The sequence below is a fragment of the Semicossyphus pulcher genome, unplaced genomic scaffold, assembly GCF_022749685.1.
Source record: "Semicossyphus pulcher isolate SPU_LCO1_2020_fin unplaced genomic scaffold, fSemPul1.0.p SCAF_10, whole genome shotgun sequence".
Taxonomy (NCBI): Eukaryota; Metazoa; Chordata; class Actinopteri; order Labriformes; family Labridae; genus Semicossyphus; species Semicossyphus pulcher.
The window spans coordinates 28252955-28271766 of record NW_027211604.1 but is presented as its reverse complement, the minus strand read 5'-3'; the positions used below and the strand labels follow the sequence as shown (position 1 = coordinate 28271766).

The window sequence follows — 18812 nt, the reverse complement described above, 5'->3', positions numbered from 1 at the left end:
TTCATATGCAGCGTTGTTCCTTTGCATTTGTTTCCTGGTATCTCTTATGTGTTTGCTGTATTGCTGCATTTGTTTGTCTTTCTGCAGCACGTTTCCGTTTCTGTATTTGCTCTGTAGTATAGTATGTTTTTTGGAATGAGCTTTGCTTCTGAATTTGCAGAGTTACTATGACACAGCAGAAATAGAGCCAACAGCCAGTTAGTCTGCAGTTCTTTATCAGCATGGAGAGAACACAACCACTCTCCAGTGAAAAATGTCGTTGGAGCGGCCGGTGAAGAAAGTTGACGTCTTCTGTAAAAGAGAAAAGTAAGAGTGGAACAGGAGCACAAATTGGAAGGTGAAAGAGAACTCCTCTTATGATTTAAATGGACGATATTGGCCGCTTGACCAGATTTCCTGTGCTTTTTTAAAGAGAGTTTCTAAAGCTGAACTGCTTTGTGTAGTGTTCTCTGGTTTAGTAAGCCCTAACTGTAAAAACAAGTTGGGGCAGCTATGGCTCAGAGGTAGAGCGGTTTTACTAATTGGTACATTGTGAAAGTACCACAAATATCTCCTGAAGGCACAACCATTGATTTGTGTATACGTGTGAATGTGTTAGTTAGATCATGATGGGCAGATTGGAACCTTGTATGGCAGCCTCTGCCATCAGTGTGTGAATGTGAGTGTAAGTGTGAAAGGGTGATTGAGACAAGTACTGTAAAAGCGCTTTGAGTGGTCAGAAGACTAGAAAGGTGCTATATAAGTGCAGTACATTTACCATTTTAGAGGACGAGATCCCTGCGGATAATTCAGCTCCTGGTATAATTTGACCACCAGACTGTGTCCACTAGAGACTGTTCCCTTATTCAGTTCATTGACCTGTTTTAATGATCTTCACCAAAAAAATCTGAAAAATGTCATTTTAATCCTTTTAGATCACATCCCCGGTAATTTTGTGCATCTATTTGACAATATAGGCCAAAAAAAATACAGAAAATCCATTTCTTCGTATTCTTATATCAAAATCCGATCATTTTTTCTTCCTGTAAAAAATAAAAATCCTGTGTGCTTACGTAGGCTAGCACCAAACAATTTCAACCAATCAATCTGCAACATTTAGCCGCAGAGCACCAAGAACGTTTGGTCAGTTAGCTAGCTACTGCGCTGTGGAGAACGTCTGTCTACGCCCACTTCTCAACGATCAAATCAAATCCCTCCAATGATATGTCCTGCCTGCACGTCCTGTTTCACTCGGAAATACGTCACGATACGGAAGCTAGATACTCTCGAAATGCCGTTTCAGCTCGACTTTAAACACACTTACAAACAGACAGTAAGTAAAGTTTATTTAAACAAAAAGGCAGAAGGCGAAACAAAAGACTTACTGATATGAGGAATCCAAGGGGGGCAGGCAACCAAAATCCAATGGCAAAAGAGGTCCAACAAAACAGGCAATAAGTGATCCAAATAAATCAGAAGGTGAAAAAAAACCAACAGAAGGAACAATGGATAAAATCCACACAGGGAACACTGAGATCACTGAGAATAACACAAAGCATGGACATGGACAGACAAAGGCTAAATACACTTGGGAGGTGAAACTAATCGGGCACAGGTGAGACAATCAAGGGAGCAGGTGAAAACAATTAAGGCTGGGCACATAATCCAACAGGTGGGAAAACACACAAAGGCAGGAAGTAAAAAACATACATAGGGCAAGAACTACAAAATAAAACGGGAAACACTAAAAACCAAACACAGGACTGTGACAGCAGAACTCAAGGAGATAATCTGTCATGTCTCGTCATTTATGTTAAGTTCACACCTTTCAGTTCAGTCCTGTCTTTTGTGTTTCCCATCCTGTTTTATTTTGTAGTAATGTCTCTCCTCTCGTTTCAGAAAACTTCACTTCCCGTCCTGATGTGTTTCCCGCCTTTGTGATTGTCGTCCCCGCCCTCATTGTTTCCACCTGTGTCCCATTACCTGGTGTGTGTATATATAGTCTGTGTCTCCCTTTGTCCTGTGCCTGTTCGTCTTGTCATGTTAAGGGATTTTGGATCAGTCAGGTTGTTTGTTAGGATTTTTTTGAAAAGACCAGTTTATCTAGTTCGTCTTCCTTTACTAATTTTTCCAGCCTAGCTGTGATTTTGTTTTGTTACTTTTGCCTTTTATGCCAGTTTCATACTGTGATTTTTGGTTAATACTTTGGCTTGTTTTTTTACTCAAATAAAGAGTCTTTTTTGTTGAACTTTTGAGTCGTGCGCCTGGGTCCTTTACTTGGTTCTTGTCATATTCTCTAGACAATGAAACGCAAATGAATTACATAACTAAACAAGACTAATTCAAGAAAAGAACACAATATATTAAATACAAAATTAAACAATAAGAACTCATGACAGTTTATTTGGTATAGGACCTTTAACAGAGCAAAGTCACAATGTGCTTTACAAAATATTACAATATTACAATCATCAACTGGCTTTAACGTCAAAGGTGCTATATGTAACTTTCAGAAAATCCTCATTCCTAGCGACACGGTCCGCCGTTGAGTGAACTGCAGTCAACCTTTCTTGTAAGCTAGACTGACAACACTGACATTCACACTCAGATAGTATTTGGTTGTCATGACGTATAATGTCATAATAATGTTAGCGAGCATACTAAGGTTAGCCAACTAGCTCTAACATAACTACACTGCATGGGTCTGGCATTGTACTTCGTAACCAAACGGCAAATCAGATCAGCCCCGGGAGTCTGCGCGAGTTAGCTGATGTTATCCATTCAACCATGTCCATTCTAGTTGGCTACGTTGCCTAACTGTCAAATTAACATTTGTTTGTTTGCTAATGGTAGCTTGTTGCCAGCTTACAGCTGGCTGGCTAACCTTAGCCTAGGCAGATAATGCAATGATATTGGCTAATAGAAAACTATTGGTAATTATACACATTTGCTTTGTTCTGCTACAATTTACAAAATCAACACCGTTTGTCATGTTAGCTGGTGAAGTTATTTGTCAAGCTAGATAACTGACATACACACTCAGATAGTATTTTGGTAGTAATAACGTTTGCGAGCATGTTAAGGTTAGCCAACTAGCTCTAACATAAATACACTGCATGACTCTGGCCTTGCATGCAGGTTTTGTTTCTATGACAACAATAAGTTTTACTTACTACAGAGCTAATAACAAGTTTACAACTCGTAGCAAGAAAGCCAGTTCTGGGTCTGTTTCGATCCCAGAAAGCAAATGAAGGTCTCCATGATTCGCATGTCCTGCTGATGTTGACTCTAGTTTTCCCCCTTGACGTCGGTCACATTCCTGTTTGGTCAGACAGGCTTCAATAATAGTTTGTGTTGGTGTTGTTGTGGGTGCAGGTCGTTTGTTGGCATTATCTGTCTCCATTTCACAGCTTGCGTTGTCTTGTGTTACACACCGCTGACTGTGGTGGAGGAGAATGAGCTCAAGGCAGAGCGCGCAGATACGTCACATCCTCTTCTTTCCGTGGATAAACCGTCCCGAGTGCTTTACATAGGAAGCAGCTCAGAGGCTGTTAGAGGCAATGTAGGAAGTTGGGGATGGTCTAAATTTTTCAGTTCCTCTACTATCCCTTCACAAGTTGGCAATAGAAAATGATTAATACATGCAAAATCTTGCATAGTGCACCTTTAATCATCTTTCAGTTTCCTTGACTCTGACCTTGTGTTATATTTAAGCTGACGCTGTTTTTATCTGACTGTTGATGTGTTTTTATTTTTACCTGTCTACCTCACTAACCTATAATTTATTTTACTTGTTTTATTTTCTTTTATTGTTGCTGTCTTGTAGTTTTATAGAAAGCACTGTAAACTCAGTTTTAAAGTGCTATAAACAAATAAAGTTATGATCATGTGGTCTCTGTGGTGCTGACATCACACTGATTTTAAAATCTCTGCATCGGCTCCCTGTTTTAGCGGATTTTAAGATTATTTTATTGGTTTGTAATGCTCTTAATACTCTTGCTCCTACCTATTTATCTAATCTGCTTTATCATATGAGCCTACTAGAACCCTCAGGTCTTCTGGTAGTGGTTTTAATTGTGCCCAAAGAGAACAAATACCCACAACGAGGCATCCTTTCACCACATCTCTGGAACAGCCTTCCTGCTGAGGGCAGCACAGAATACAAAAACAAACTTGAGACCGACCTTTCTAGTATCACTTTTAATTACATTTTATTTATTTAATTATTTTACATTTTAGTTTTAAATTGATTTGTATAGATTGTTTTATTCTATTTTATTTTTCTGGATTATCTTTTAGTGTTTTCTTATTTTCTTTCTTTCTTCCATTAATCATTGTCTTATTTTGCTATCTTGACTTTAAACATTTTTATCCTACTTAAGCGTCTAGTTTTAACAGTCAACATCACATCACTCCTATCCATTCCCTCCACTGACTCCCTGTCTGTTTTAGAATTGATTTTAAGATTTTACTGATCACTTTTAAATCTTTTTTTGGGTCTTGCACAGAATCATATTGTAGACATGCTGACCCCTTACGGGCCAACCTGCAGCCTAACCCCGGACTTCTGCTGGTAACGTGTTTGTTGGGTAGCAGCTGCTCTGCGCTTCGACTCCGTGCTCCGCCATCCATCAGCACCCACCGGATGAGTTTTCAGTGCTATATTAATGCATGCAATGTGTCTCGACACATTGATGTCGTAACTGTATTTTACACGGTTGAAAAATTCTTGAAATTAGAACTTTGACGACCTGATTTCAACATTAAAATCCCAGTTTGTGCTCACTCTTTTTTTTTTTATGCGTTTCTTCTCTCCAGTGATGGGTGTGAAGCATGCTGCCCGCCCTGTCTTCTCCATTTCAGCATCAGTAAATCTGTGATCGGCCTCGTGGTCTTTTGAAGAAAACCGTGAATGTGCATTTATGAGAATTACTTACACCTGGCTTGACCTAGCTGCGCCCGTTCAGCCTGGCTTGACATACGTGAAACAGAGTAATCCAGGATGCACTAACTAGGCTAGGTCGATCCTCGCTTGATTTCAGAATTCTGCTTTCGTGAAATAGCCCCCAGGTTTTGTGTTCAACATAAGTTACCATGGTGATCTACATCGGTAAGAAGTGAACCACCTTCTTAGTCGTGAAAACTCAGAGTTAACCTCAATAACCGCAAATCCCGCTTCGTAGTACACCCCCCTGAAGTCACTACGGAAGCCCAAAGCAGACATGCATTCATACATTTTATGAACTCCGTTTTCTCGTGATAACGGGTTAACTGTTTTCTCGAGATCTCGACTTATTTATCTCGTTATCTGGAGATAACAAATCCTGGTTTTCTCGTGATAATTTTCTGTCGACCCAGAAAACAAATCAACAGGCTGGTCACTGTGATATTACAGACCCAGACATGCCATGCTGTCATTGCCCACACTGATGAGGTAAGTCTGTTTCTTGGTCTATGTTTCTTGGTGCAGCGTTGTAATCTCGAGATAACAAGATAAATAGCCGATGTCAAGATCTTGAGAAAACTGTAAATGACTCGTTATCACTGGAAAACAGAGTAAATAAAATATATGGATGCATGTCCGCTTAGGGCTTCCAGAAAATAAACTCCTCTTGGTCTTTTAAATATTTATTGAAATGGTTTTAGAAACGTTTACCAGGCTCTGCATGATGAACGGCCTTTTGTCTGTGCCTTTGAATGCATTATAAACAGACATAGGGTCCACTCTGTTGTAGTGTGTTACATTTGTGTTGGTCTGTTAGTTTTGTTTGTGTTTTTACTGTTAACAAAGTGTATGCTCTTATGAAAGAGATTTGAATCACAATGCTTTAACCTGATTGAATAAAGCATATATATAACTAAGGTGACCAGCGTACTGTCTGTCTGTTTCTCTGTGTAATAAACTCCCCTTTTAAACTGTGTCTTCAGTTGACACTTGATCTGATCCAACAGTAAATACTCTCCTGTGAAAACAAGTGATTCATAAGATGATTCAAGTGTTCAGGACGGGGGAGGAAGTATCCTGACATTCCTGTGCGGAGGAAACTGTTAGACATGTCATGACATCAGTACTGACAGATTTGCATGGTTTTCTTACAGGGTATAAATCACTACGAGGGGAGGCTGGAGCAACGCTCGGCTTATGGCTAAATTAGAGAGTGCAGCTTTTTTTACTGACCCAAACATGAAGAGTGTTTTTCTCCAACATGGCAACCAGCTCACCTTTCTGCCCCCACATCAAATATCCCATTCATCAATAACTCACTCTGACTGTAAGGAGACATGTAGACTTAAACTCAGTCAGGTATCTTCATGAATGACTTGTTCGATTGTGCCTCGATGTGAAATGGCGACAACATTTATTGGCCTTGATCGCACTTTTCGTTTCTTTATAAGCAACCACCTCTTTAACTTCACTGCTTTCCCCCTCATAAATCACAGCTCCCTCTTCCTCCCCGTGAAGGTGTTAAAGCACTGGAAACATCTCTAATGCAGCAGAATAAACTGAGCACACCTCTATGATTAACACTCTCTGTGAATAACGCTGTGCGTGCTCAGGTACCCGAGGGAGTGTTTCAGCCTGGCAGCAGAGGTTTTATAGCTGTGTGCTCTCTGACGGATCACAGCAGCCAACAGACGTAATTGCCAGTAATTTCAGACAGAGTGATTCACAATAGTTGTGTTTTGTTTTGAACACGTTGGACAAGAAGTGTGATGCAGACACTCTCTCACCGTGTCACTAAAAGGGCTTCACTCAACTATGTCTCTACGCTGCGTGATGACAGATTACAGCAACAGCTCATCCTCGACATGACTAAAACTCACATTAAAGTGACAAGATGTGTTTTCTGTTGCAAATGTTTAAATGATTGTTAAACATCTGAGTCCCGCTCTGTTTATTCAGCACAGAGGAAAGTGTGACTCACAGAGGATTCACCGGTGGCTCTGTGACACACACGACAGGAGCAGCTCTGAGCTGACAGCAGAGATCAGGAGTGACGGTCCAACATGTCCCCATCACACATCGTCAAATGCGCACGCTTCATCTCCTCTGTTAGGCGTCAGCCTTGTCCCCTAGAAATACAACTCATTTGCAAACACAAGGGGGGAATATAAATGCACCAACATGTCGAAGAAATGGTAATTAATACATCTTGCATGTTTTAAAGGTATGATCTGGAAGATTTTTTTTTCAATAAATGTCTGTTGAGTCACTATCTAACACAATGGTGACTGAGCCTATGACCCACTGATGAAAGCCTTTGCATTTGCAGTATTACAGACTGGGTGTCTGTGACGACTTTCGAGGAAGAATCCCAATCAGCGCCCAGTTAGTGATGCGTTTTCCATCAGCCAGCAGTAGTTGGTCTGCCAGAGAGAGTAGGCGGAGTTAAGCGGCTGCTTTTCCGGTCTCTGCAAGTGTTGCGAGTAAACAGTAATCTACTATGGCTGAACAAACAAAGAAAAGATGGATGACTACAGATACAACTTCAACAATAAGTGAAAATCCAAAGAAAAAGAAACAAACTCGACGCTCAGATGAAGCAAACAGTCTGAAAAGGAGCCAACCGTGGATGTCACACATGCAGCACTGTCTGGATATCTGGGAAGTGTGCTCCCGCAATTACCGTTTATCGCCACAGGTGCCGCCAAAGAGAACGAAACTGAGGCCATGTCCACACGTATACAGATGTTGTTCAAATCGTAGCTTTTTCTCTGTGTTTTGACCTTTCATACACACAAACGCCGTTTTACGTCACTGAAAATAAATCTTTTGTAAAACTCCGGCCAGGGTGAAGACTTTTAGAAACTCCATTTCCATGGAGACGTGTAGACGGGGTAAACTGCGTTTCTGGGTCATGACATCAGGCTGTGCGCCGTTATCTCCTTTGTGAGGCGTCACAAATGAGGCGACATTCCTTGCAAAATTGCAGCCGTGACATAAACAGTAATGCTTAACAGGACTTTTTACATGTTTACACATATATGTACAGTTACTCGTCTGCTATATTGAGGAACAAAGGCGTCAACATTTTGTTTTGTTATTATTAATACAGAAAAAGTCAGACACATCAGAATCATATCCTCATCTTAAACACAGTGGTTTTGTGGTCTAAACTTAACCACAGATTGGTGTGTGGACTGGTTGTCTGTGATCATGATCCACAGAGCAATTACAATTATGTCACCACAATGTTATTAGGAAAGCAGTTTAGTAATGCACAAATGGAAGTTGTGGTCATGTTTGTAGTGTTTTCATGCAAACAATGGACAAGTTGTGTCTTGCTGTGCGACCAAGTCTGCTAGAATTTTAGCACTAGGTTTTGGTGTCTGCGCTCACCAAAGCTAGCTTGTTAGCTCGTTCAGTGTTTGTCATACATTGACTTATTTTGCATGGGGTCACAGCTGTTGTTGGCTTTTCCCTGTAGAGAAGATGGTGGGCCGTGGTGATGAGAACATTTTTGGTTATCTAGTCCTTGGCGTTCAGCCGCTGCTGCCTCTCTGCCATGAGCAATGATTTTAATTTTAAGATGGATGACGCGTCTCCACCTCCTCTCATGAAAGTAAAAATGTGAAGCCAAAATACCCCCAGAGCGGGCGCTGCCATCTTGCTCATTTGGATCCAGACTCTGTGCAGCAGAGATCGGCTGGTGGAGCCCCAGTACTGAAGTCCCGCCCCTTCCTCTACCCAAAACTCACCTTTACCTTGTGGCCTTGACGTGTTGGACCCTCAGGTGGGCTCAGTCTGCAGCAGAACAGCTTCTTGTGTTGGTCTGAAGCAGATATTCACGCTTATGGAAAGTTCAATGACTGTAGTGTTAGGTACGTCTCCTCTCGTCGTTCCTCCTCTACTCTGCTGCTCGGGAACAGAAAGCTGCAGGAGCCAGATTTGTCGGCAGAGCTGTCAATCATGAGGTCACACCCCCTTTTTATAGCATCAAATAACTAATTAAAAGTAAACTTGTGAGAAAAATGGACACTTGGACATAAATCAGCATGATAAGAACTAACTATAATGACAGAAACCATGTTTGAGAAAAATGTATTTAACGTGTATTTAGATTTTATAGTTTGACTCATGTCCCATCTGTTAACATGGAGGAGGCGGGCGATAGAGAGGGTTTGGCTTCACTTTTAGGGAGCTGTGATGTCGTCCATCTCTTTATACAGTCTATGGTTCAGAGAGGCAAGTTTAGCTCCGGTTACCTCCCTCCACTGATAGAATCTCATTCTGTAAAAATGAGCTAATCGTTTAGCACTGGGAATCGACGGCAGCATTAAATACTTGGCATTTTCCAACCCTTAGCTCCTCTACAGCTCCATCCTCTCTTTCAAATATAGTCACTAATATGGAGACATAATTTTGAACTCCATGAATCATACAGTCTGTGGTCTCAAAGCATACTTTATGCATGTTTATGAAAGGCTGGGGGCCGTGTCAGAGGGTGCTATTTGACGATTCGGAAATGAGATCGAGCTGATTGTCCTGCAACAACCCAGAGCACCAAAGAAAACCCGATGATTTTGTGTCCTGTCTGTTTTATTCTGCTGACTTTGTGTCTTGGATTTCTAAAAGTTCTCTTTAAATAGAGGTTATTTTCCTTGACGGATAAAGCAGCACCGTGTTTTTGCAATAAAAGAGAATGTGAAATAAATACCTGCCGTTTCACCACAGATTGGCAGTGTTGGATGATAACATAGGCTTTTACACACATTAACCATCATAAGGGATTGTGGTGTGACAAATAGCGTGAACCTTAGTTTTTTATTGAGGTGAGAAAATTCCATGGCAGACACCAAAAACATGCATTAACATACCAGTGCAAAGCCAAGGTTAGCGAACCCGGAGCTTACTCACTTATTAGCCCTAACTACCCCTTTGGAAATATACATCTATAACGTTTGGCTCACAGACCTCTAATAACAAGCGGCTAACAACCCGTCATTATGGGGGCTCGAGCAGGAGATTTACAAATCTTCGGTTCAGCGGCGTTGGACGGCTTCCCTTTGCTGGAAAATGGTTATTCCGTGGAGGGCACGGCGAGCTGCGTGATAAAATCTGCTGATTTATTCCCGGCGGCTGATAATTACTGGTGTCTTGTCACCTGTCAGAAATGAATGGACGGGGAGAGTCCGAGGCTGTAGTCTTCATGCTCTTTACACCGCAGCAATAAATCTGACATGTTTGTGAAGCCGTAAATCACAGCGTGCGATAAAGCCTGCACTCAGGGCTGAGCGGCAGTCTCAGCTATAAAGGTATGCAGGAGATCAGCAGGGTTATTTAAAGGTGTGCTAAATACAGAGGGCTAACTGGTTACTTTACTACCACAGCACTGGACTGAGACGAGTCAAATGTTCAAACATCAGCATTGATTTCTTCAGTTTTATAAGACGATACAAAGTGGTTTGCGCAGTGTGAACACTCGCACAGTTTGTTGTGCAACAGGAAGATTTTAAATTCTTGTCTGCAATACTCGTGTCAGAGACGGGGATAATAATTTAAGGTGAGAGGTCAACATAAAGGAACTCGTACAACAAGTAGAGATCTGTGGAAGTCAAACGTTTTTTTTTCTGTTAAGATCATTAACAAAAAATATGTTCAAGAGGTGCAGAGATGAGGAAAGGTGTTCAGACCTTTTCTTTGCCAATTGGGATTATAGGAATAATTTGGATAGTTTATAAATTGTATGTGTGGATTAATGAAGTAAGAATAAGTGAATACTTCATCCTGCTGCTTCATAAACATGTAACGTTTGTGTTGCATATGAGAATTTGTAAATTAGATTGTTGTCACGGTTTCTTAATTCTTTAACGGTTTTTATTGTTTAGCTTTATTACTCTGTTTAATTTTTCATTTAAGCATTTGCATTAAAAATATCAGAGAATGAAAAAACAATCAGCTAACAAGATGTTTTCTTTTACATTTAAATAGTATGTAAGTTATTTAGTTCATTTCATCGTGTCATGCACAAAAAGGTGCCCAGCCCACGTGAGCTCACAAGACACTACGAACAAAACAAGAGCGACGACAGAATGAGAGCAAAAGAGCAATAAAGTATGAAAAACGATCCTTTCCCTTAAACATATTTACGGACTCCTCATGCACAGACTGAACCTTTCACTAAATCAAACGTAACGTGTCCTGCTGCGCTGTTAAAAAGCATTTAACACAAACTCTGAAACCACTGAAACGCTTCATGTGTGAAGAGGAGTCTGCACTCATCAGGAAAGTTAGATTTTCTTAGTTATAGAAGCTAATGGAGAAGGTGTGTGTGTTTGTGAGTCTGAACAGGCTCTGCCTTTCAACTAATAACAGCAGATTTAAGTCATAATTCTAAAACATACTTTAATCCTTTAATATTTTTTAAACACCTTTTAAGCTTGGAGCAGAGAGTGCTCTTCATACATAAATAAACAATTATAATGTGTTCATGTGAGTTGAGAAACCGTGAGCACAGTGTTGAATGACTGGTAGACTTATGAACGGTTGTAGGGACCAGGACTTATCATCCCTCCTCACCTATGCATTACTGTAACTGTAAGAAAACACCCTCTGTAATGATGCAAATATGTTCATTTTGCAATAAAGCAAAGTTGTGTAGAACCTGAGGAGGTATCAAACACAGCCTCTGCTCATGTCACACGTATGGCCTGAGAATAGATAAATGTCTGTATGAACGTTCCCACCTCAGATCAGTAGCTGTGCTTCTTGAGCTCAAGCTGTGGGCTGTAATTGTTGTAAAGGTTGGCGTCTCAGAGCCGCAGCACGGACAATAAAACGACGAGGGCAGGAAGGAAGCAATGCTTCTCAACGACCCCTAGTTCACTGTCTGAGCGGCCTACCCTTTAGTTACCTGACCCATTGCACTTGGCCAGAAGCCTAGCTAAAGGTCAGTGCAATCACCTTTCACTGTGCAACGCAGTATCTCACGCACAGATCTGTTTAAGGATGCAACTCTTTCCTTCTCCTCTGTTTAAACCAAAACAGTCAAGAGGAACATGAGGTGTACATAAAACATCAAATAGTCTGTTTTTATCTAGAGATTTAAATGCAACTCGTCACTCTGCAAGGTAATCAATAAAAGCATTTCTTAGTAGTATAGTAAAAGAACTTAGTCCAAAAGGAAGCACAGCTCTTTCAGCAGGATGATATGAAAGATCGATGGCCTAACACGCACAAATTGCAGGTTCTAATTGTAAAATATTTGCCCTTGTTTTTTCCCTCTCTTTGAAGTCTCGGGCTCGCTCCGCTCTTGTCCTCGGGTGCTGCCCAGGCCTGATTTATGAGGACGGGTTCCAGGGAAGCTACTCTAAATTACATGGCCCTTAAACCTGAGCAGAGACAGAGAGAAAAGGAGAAAGAGAGAGAGAGAGAATCACCTTTACAGCAAGAGAGAGAGAGAGAGACAGCTAATTGCAAGGACAAATCTAACCTGAGGTAGATAAGAAGGTTCCTCTCTTCCCCGAGCTGAGAAAAGGGGAAACGTGTAAAACAGATTAGACCGCTTGGATAACAATTTGTCTTAAATGTCCCTGTGACTAATATGCATGGATCATCTATTTAAATTAATTTCCAGTCATTGCTAATGATGGTAAAAAAAAAAGTAAGAGGTGCACGATGCTGCGCAGGGAGAGGAATCATCTTGATTGTTGTAAGGAAAGAAAGTGAACAGGAATTTGACCAAGCGGCAAGCAGCAGTGGAGCTTTTAAACAAGAGGTGGCAAAGTATCCATAGTGCCTTACTCAAGCAGAACACACATACTTCATTCAACTTCTCTCCTGGAGTAAAAGCGATAAGTAAAAGTAAAAGTCCAAACTCTGAAATGTCCTCATTTTATAAACGCAAAAGTGTCCCTTTTTCTACTGACTGTTTGAGTGCTAAGCTAACGGAACCTCACGTCATATTTGGGAGGATATTAAACTTGAATCATCCTTACTTCAAATAACATAAAACAACAGTATGCTGAAAATAATGGACAATAGCTACTCTGATTCTGCTCCGACGTCGTCTGCAATGTTTTAAGCTTCTCCTTCATCCATGTCACGACACTGTCTCACTCATAACAGACAGCACATTCACTAGATGCTTATTCTCCGCAAGCAAGTCCATGTAATGTCTGATATGCACACCAATCCTCTTTGACATTTGTTTTTGTCCCATCCAATTAGGTTAAAATCAGTCTTGATGATGCCATATGCAAAAAATCAATAATTCCCCTGCAGTTATTAGATGTTAAGAGGTAGGAAGTAAAAGTAAAAAGTTGTCTGAGATACCTGAAAACTCTACAGAAGTTTATTTGCAATTCTTTGCTTCCCTTCTCCGTTCAATACTCTGCAGTTTTATGTTAGTTAAAAATACTCTTCTCGGATCATGAGAGTGATATAGAGTAAAAACAACAGAATCAAATCCTCTATAAACGTGTTAAGGAAGCGTGAAGTTAATTACTATCTTAAATAATAAGTGTGTTTTGTGTTTGACACACACATGAAGTGTTGAAACTCCTCTGTAAGATCCTGTGAGGGATGTGAGGGAGAGTCAGCGGAGGAGGAGGCGGTGACAGTGCCATTTGCCTGCAGGGCGCCCATAAACCCGCAGAGGCAGAGAGAGTGCATCATTCCTCACAGGTGACTGTACCATGTGACTTCAAGAGCTTTAAAAAGCAGGCAGACCTGTCCTGTTCAGGTACAAGTAATCACAAGGCAGCGGAGGAGTCAGAGGAGGAGGATACCTGGGCTGTCGGCACAGCAGCAAACACCGACAGCCCCACAGAACAAGACGAGGAGCGCGTAAGAAGGAGCGAGTCCGGGAGCGGTACGAGTCTGCAAACCCAGGAGCAGTCACTACGTCTGCAAGACAAGCCGAGGAGCACTGAAAGCACGGCGCTCTTCCCAAAGAGTCTTCACTGCAGCTATAAAACAAGTAAAGACTTTCTCATTGACTGATCTAGTCTCCACATTCTCGCCAACATGAGCTGCAGCAGTGTTGAAGGATCAGAGTTCTCTGATGAGGAGCTGGACCTCGGCATGCTGGACCAAGGAGATGACGAGGGAAGTCCTAAGGCTTCTTTCCAAGACAGCGAGAGCTCCGCCGGCAGCCCGAGCGACCCAGAGGAAGGCCAGACCAAGAAACGTAACCGGCCCGTCCGCTCCAAAGCCCGAAGAATGGCTGCAAACGTCCGTGAGAGGAAACGCATCCTGGACTACAACCAGGCCTTCAACGCCCTGCGGGTCACTTTGAACCACGACCTCAGCGGGAAACGTCTCTCCAAGATCGCCACCCTGCAGCGAGCCATCAACCGCATCTCTGCTCTTTCTGTGTTCCTGAACTCCAACCCTCCAAACAAGCCCTGCACCCACCGGGAGTGCAACAGGTCATCCGTGGGGCTCACTGCGATGGGAGCGTCCAGACTGGAGCAGACCAGGGTGACGGTTCCTCGTCTGGAGCATCAGAGCTACGTCCCCTGGCACGCCTCCATCTCGCACCAGATGCAGCCGCAGCAAGGACCTCACATGCACCGGCTGCCTGCAGACCCTCACCTCTACATGGATAACACCGTGTCCTCATGCCCTCCATCACCACACTACCCCTGTTACCCCACTGAGGGACAGATTTACACCTCACACGGACACTGCGCCAGCCCCCACGACCATCCGCCAAGCCCTCTGAGATACCCGCAGGTGGGGGAGGGGCTGGGGTACCAGCCGGGGATGTGGGCCTCGTGCACTCAGAGGTACATGGACACGTTTGTGGAGCCGTCTCCAGCTCTGGGGCTGGCCTGGCAGGTGAGCTACCTGCAGGAGCCAGAGCACAACCTCCCCCTGTGCACAGACGTACTGTAACATGCAGCAATGTGAGCCCTGAAGACGCCAGAGGACTGTTCAGTGATCTCAGGGAGGAAACTGTTGATGTGTTTCTGCTGTTGCAATCAATTCAGTATTACATCTGCTTTCACAGCAGAGTCATTGTGATGTAATTAACAGACATGTATAAAGGCAATGACTGCAGAATGTTGTTTATAACTACAGGTATATTTTGCATTTCAAGAGAATGTTTCAAACTCAGATGTCTCCTGCAAAAGCTGAATTATTGAGCACTGTTACAACGTTAAATTTGTGATATTAAGAGCTCACAGCTAACGTGTGCTACACTGTTATGTAACCCGGTCTTACACTGTGTTGTCTTCCATCCAATCTTAAAGAAATGTGACTAAAAATTTAACCAACATTTTCTTGTATTTATTCTCCGTGTTTGTAAAATGTTGTTGAGTTTGTACATAATTTTCTAAACTTCAAAATTAAATGTTAAAATGATAAGATTCCTGTTCTGCTTCGTTTCATAACAAACATATTTACCTGCAACTGCCCTGCCTGGGATTTCACAACACACTCACAAATGCATGTCCGTGTGTGTGTGTGTGTGTGTGTTTGATTATAGCCTGAGGTCGGTAGCCTCCACTGCGCTGACTCTGAGATGACAGAGGTCCATCACTCAGTTGAAAAATGTCCTCACAAGTCCATTCTTGTCATTTTTCGGGGAGAAGAGAAGTCAAGGTGCTGGTTAACACGTAGGAAAATAAAACCTGACAGCGAGGGTGAAAAATGTGCAATGCAGGTAAATGACATGTGCATACACTGCATTAAGCATATTATTCTTTTCTCCACTTCTTTTCTCTTTTGGACTGACTTTTACTTTTGTGCAGAAAGAGTCAAAAAAGAAACAAAAACAAAAAGACTTCCTCCTTTTTTTGACTCCTTCTGCACAATTTATCTATAAGTATCACTCTGCAACAACAGCAGGTGAGATCATCACGTGTAACTATCAATAGGTCAGTCGAAGGAGGGAAACTCTAACCACAGTTTTTCCTCCGGGGCTGCACCCGCTCGTCTGAGTCGACAACAACTTTCCCTCCCCTGCAGAGCGGCATGTCATGGAAAACAGCTTTAATATCAGACTTTAGGATGGAGGACACGACAGATTTATGTGGACCCAGGAAGGAAGACAGCGCCCCGTCATCAGCGCGGTGAAATCCCCTGTCGGGCTGCACGGCCCCGCAGGTGGAGGAGTGTGCGTGTGTTGGTGTTTTTGAACATCCTGGAGGTCTCCTGAGCAGGGCCTCCAGACGCTGCAGAACAGAGCCGGCCTGAGGAGGAGGGCTGCAGGCTGAGTGGAGAAATAAAGTGTAACAATTAGCAGACAGGAAGGGAAGGGAATACAGAAAGAAAAGATGAATGGAGAGGAGGAGTGGTGAGAAAAAGGAAGGAGAGCGCCTCGTCGTTCAGCTCCTGCACAGACGTGAATCACTGAAAAGTTTGAGTCACCGGTGAGAGACATGTTTACTGACGGCATGTCTCTCCCTCCTCCCGTCTTGGCACAAAAACAGATCCTGCTCAGGAAAGTGACAGTTTTGTCTGCTCGTCTGAGTCCCCAAAAGACAAGCTCAAAGGTGGCTGATAGTAGCCTGAAGTTCTACTGAGATCAGCTGTGTGAATAGTTCTGTCGCTGTTTTAGTTCACAGGGAGAAAAAAACACATCAGGCAACACAGGAAGTAAAGCCTGTGTTAATGTTTGTTTTTGTTTTTTGACTAAAAATGAGCCAGCAGATTCAGAAAATTCAAAGATGTTGTTGGCAGCTCTGGCTTGGAGGTAAAAAAGGCCGTCCCCTTATTGAAAGAGCTGTGGTTTGATCCCCAACTCTTGCAGTCCACATGTCAAAGTGTCCTCATGTAAGACACTGAACCACAAATTGCTCCCAAAGGTATATCCGTCAGTGTGTGAATAAATGCGATTCGATTTGTTGGAGGATTGAACTGCTCTATTAATAAAAAAGCAGATTAAAAACCTTTTAAAACACAGTAAAAATCTACAAAAGAACTTTACATTTAAAATGATTATTAAACCTCACTTTTGCTTTTTACTTAAAAGAGCTGCGATTACTCATCAATAACAGATGTTACTCTCAGAACAAATGTAAAATCTGTTTGCACTGAGAGAAAGCGCAGAAACCTTTAAATCATTATCGATTCACATAAAATTGATCGACACATGTTGGTTCAGAAATCTTACAACTGTTTTTTTAGTTGAATAAAGAAATATTTTCTTATTTTGCATTAATAGTCATTAAAACGTCTTGAGCCTATTATTAAAGAAAAACAAACATAAGGTGCAGGCTTGTAGTTAAATATATTATCAGTATACACTTCTTCATTAAGCACATTTAAAAACAACCAAAGTTGACCAAAGTGCTGAACAATCAAACACAAAAGCCATAGAAACGACACAATAAACACTGAGACCAGTTTAAAGAGGACAGGACAATAAAATAATAAGTGTTAAGACCAACAGGAAAGGAATAGGAATAGAAAGGTAACTCTCAGGCAGAACCAAAAGCCAAGGAATAAATCAGTCATGAGTTCCACTTTTTTTTTTTGCGAACTTGCAATTTTGGCGCAACTTTTCCAGAATTTTGAACAATCAGTGTATTTCCCCCATGGGCACCGAGGTGTACATCACCAAATATAGATCTTCATAGGTCTGCAATGTTGTTTAAATGTAGCATGGTTCACTCTGCACTGTGTAGTTCGTCCTGTGTGAAAGATGACACTACCACGACCGGGTACGCTGAGGGTCAATTTTATCGTGTCCTCAGCCTGCATGAATATCAAACAAAACGACAGTGAGCCACACAGGTCTCACTTCCATTCACGTTCACAAGTATTTTCCTAGAAAAATCAAATATAATATAATAGGAGGGGCCCAGTTTGAATGTGTTGTTGACAAAATGCAAGGACAAATCCTACATATTATACCTTTAAAGGTAAAAATAAAAGGTTTCCATTTATAATCTAGTGTAACAACATTTCACTCCTACATTAACATCTTGGAGGCTCTGTTACAAATGTGAGTGAGTGTTGATCTCAAACGTCTCTTATCAGTGGTTTGATACAAGCGAAGCAGCCGAAATAAGAAGTAGCTTACAGCTTATATGTGATAAATAAAGTGTACATTCTTCTTTTGGCATGTGGTTAGCACTGAAATAGGCACATGCAGGGAGAAATTATTATACCATGGTAATTTCTTTTCGTTTCATTCAGATTGTGTGATGTGTTAAACAGAAAAAAATACCATCGCAAGTTACATTAGAACTTTTTCAAAAAGCTGTCACAAAATCAGGCATTTCAGGCCGCAACAATCACAGAAAAGCAGCAAAATCCTGGAGCAACCCGCCAGAAGCGATCAGGCCTCACAGAGACTTCCTTTAAATCACATTTCTATTGACTTGCTTTGATGTGATCTCGTCTCATCTCGTTTCTTGTATTTATTTATGTTCACTTTATTTTTACTGTTTTTATTGTAAGTGATGTATGTCATTATTCGAGTCTTTCAACATCCTTCTGTCCTCTCTGTGTTTTTGCCTCTTTTGCCTTCTTGTTTTGTGACTCTGTCTGAGAGAAACTGTGGGTAACTGTGGGGAGTTTGCGCCCTGTGTGTTAGTCTGTAAAGAAGATTCTCCTCCTTCACCCTTTTAGCTGTCTAATGTTCCACTTATTCTGAGATCATGCAGAAAAAATGTAAACAAAGACTCAGACTTTTAAATAAGTGTGTAGAAATATTCAGCCTTCTGCTGATGGTCTGGTTTGTGTTTGTAGATCAAAAGGCGTCAGTGTTAATTTGAGTCTGTTTCATGACCAGGTAAATCCTTCTAGAGTTTATAATGAATGTAGACTAGATGTAGGCTATTTACCAGAAGCTGGTCGTACAGATTATTCAACACAGAGAGACGTCTCACGCCTTTGTGGAGTCTGTGTGTGCAGGTGCTCCACAGGCAAACTT

General features: G+C 41.8%; 1 protein-coding gene across 1 annotated transcript; it reads left to right on the top strand.

Moving 5' to 3' along the window:
- The first annotated feature begins 13948 nt into the window (after window positions 1-13948).
- bhlha9 (basic helix-loop-helix family, member a9) lies at window positions 13949-14821 on the top strand. The gene has a single exon (XM_069677717.1). The coding sequence runs from the start codon at window positions 13949-13951 to the stop codon at window positions 14819-14821; it is 873 nt and encodes a 290-aa protein (XP_069533818.1).
- The last annotated feature ends 3991 nt before the right edge of the window (window positions 14822-18812 follow it).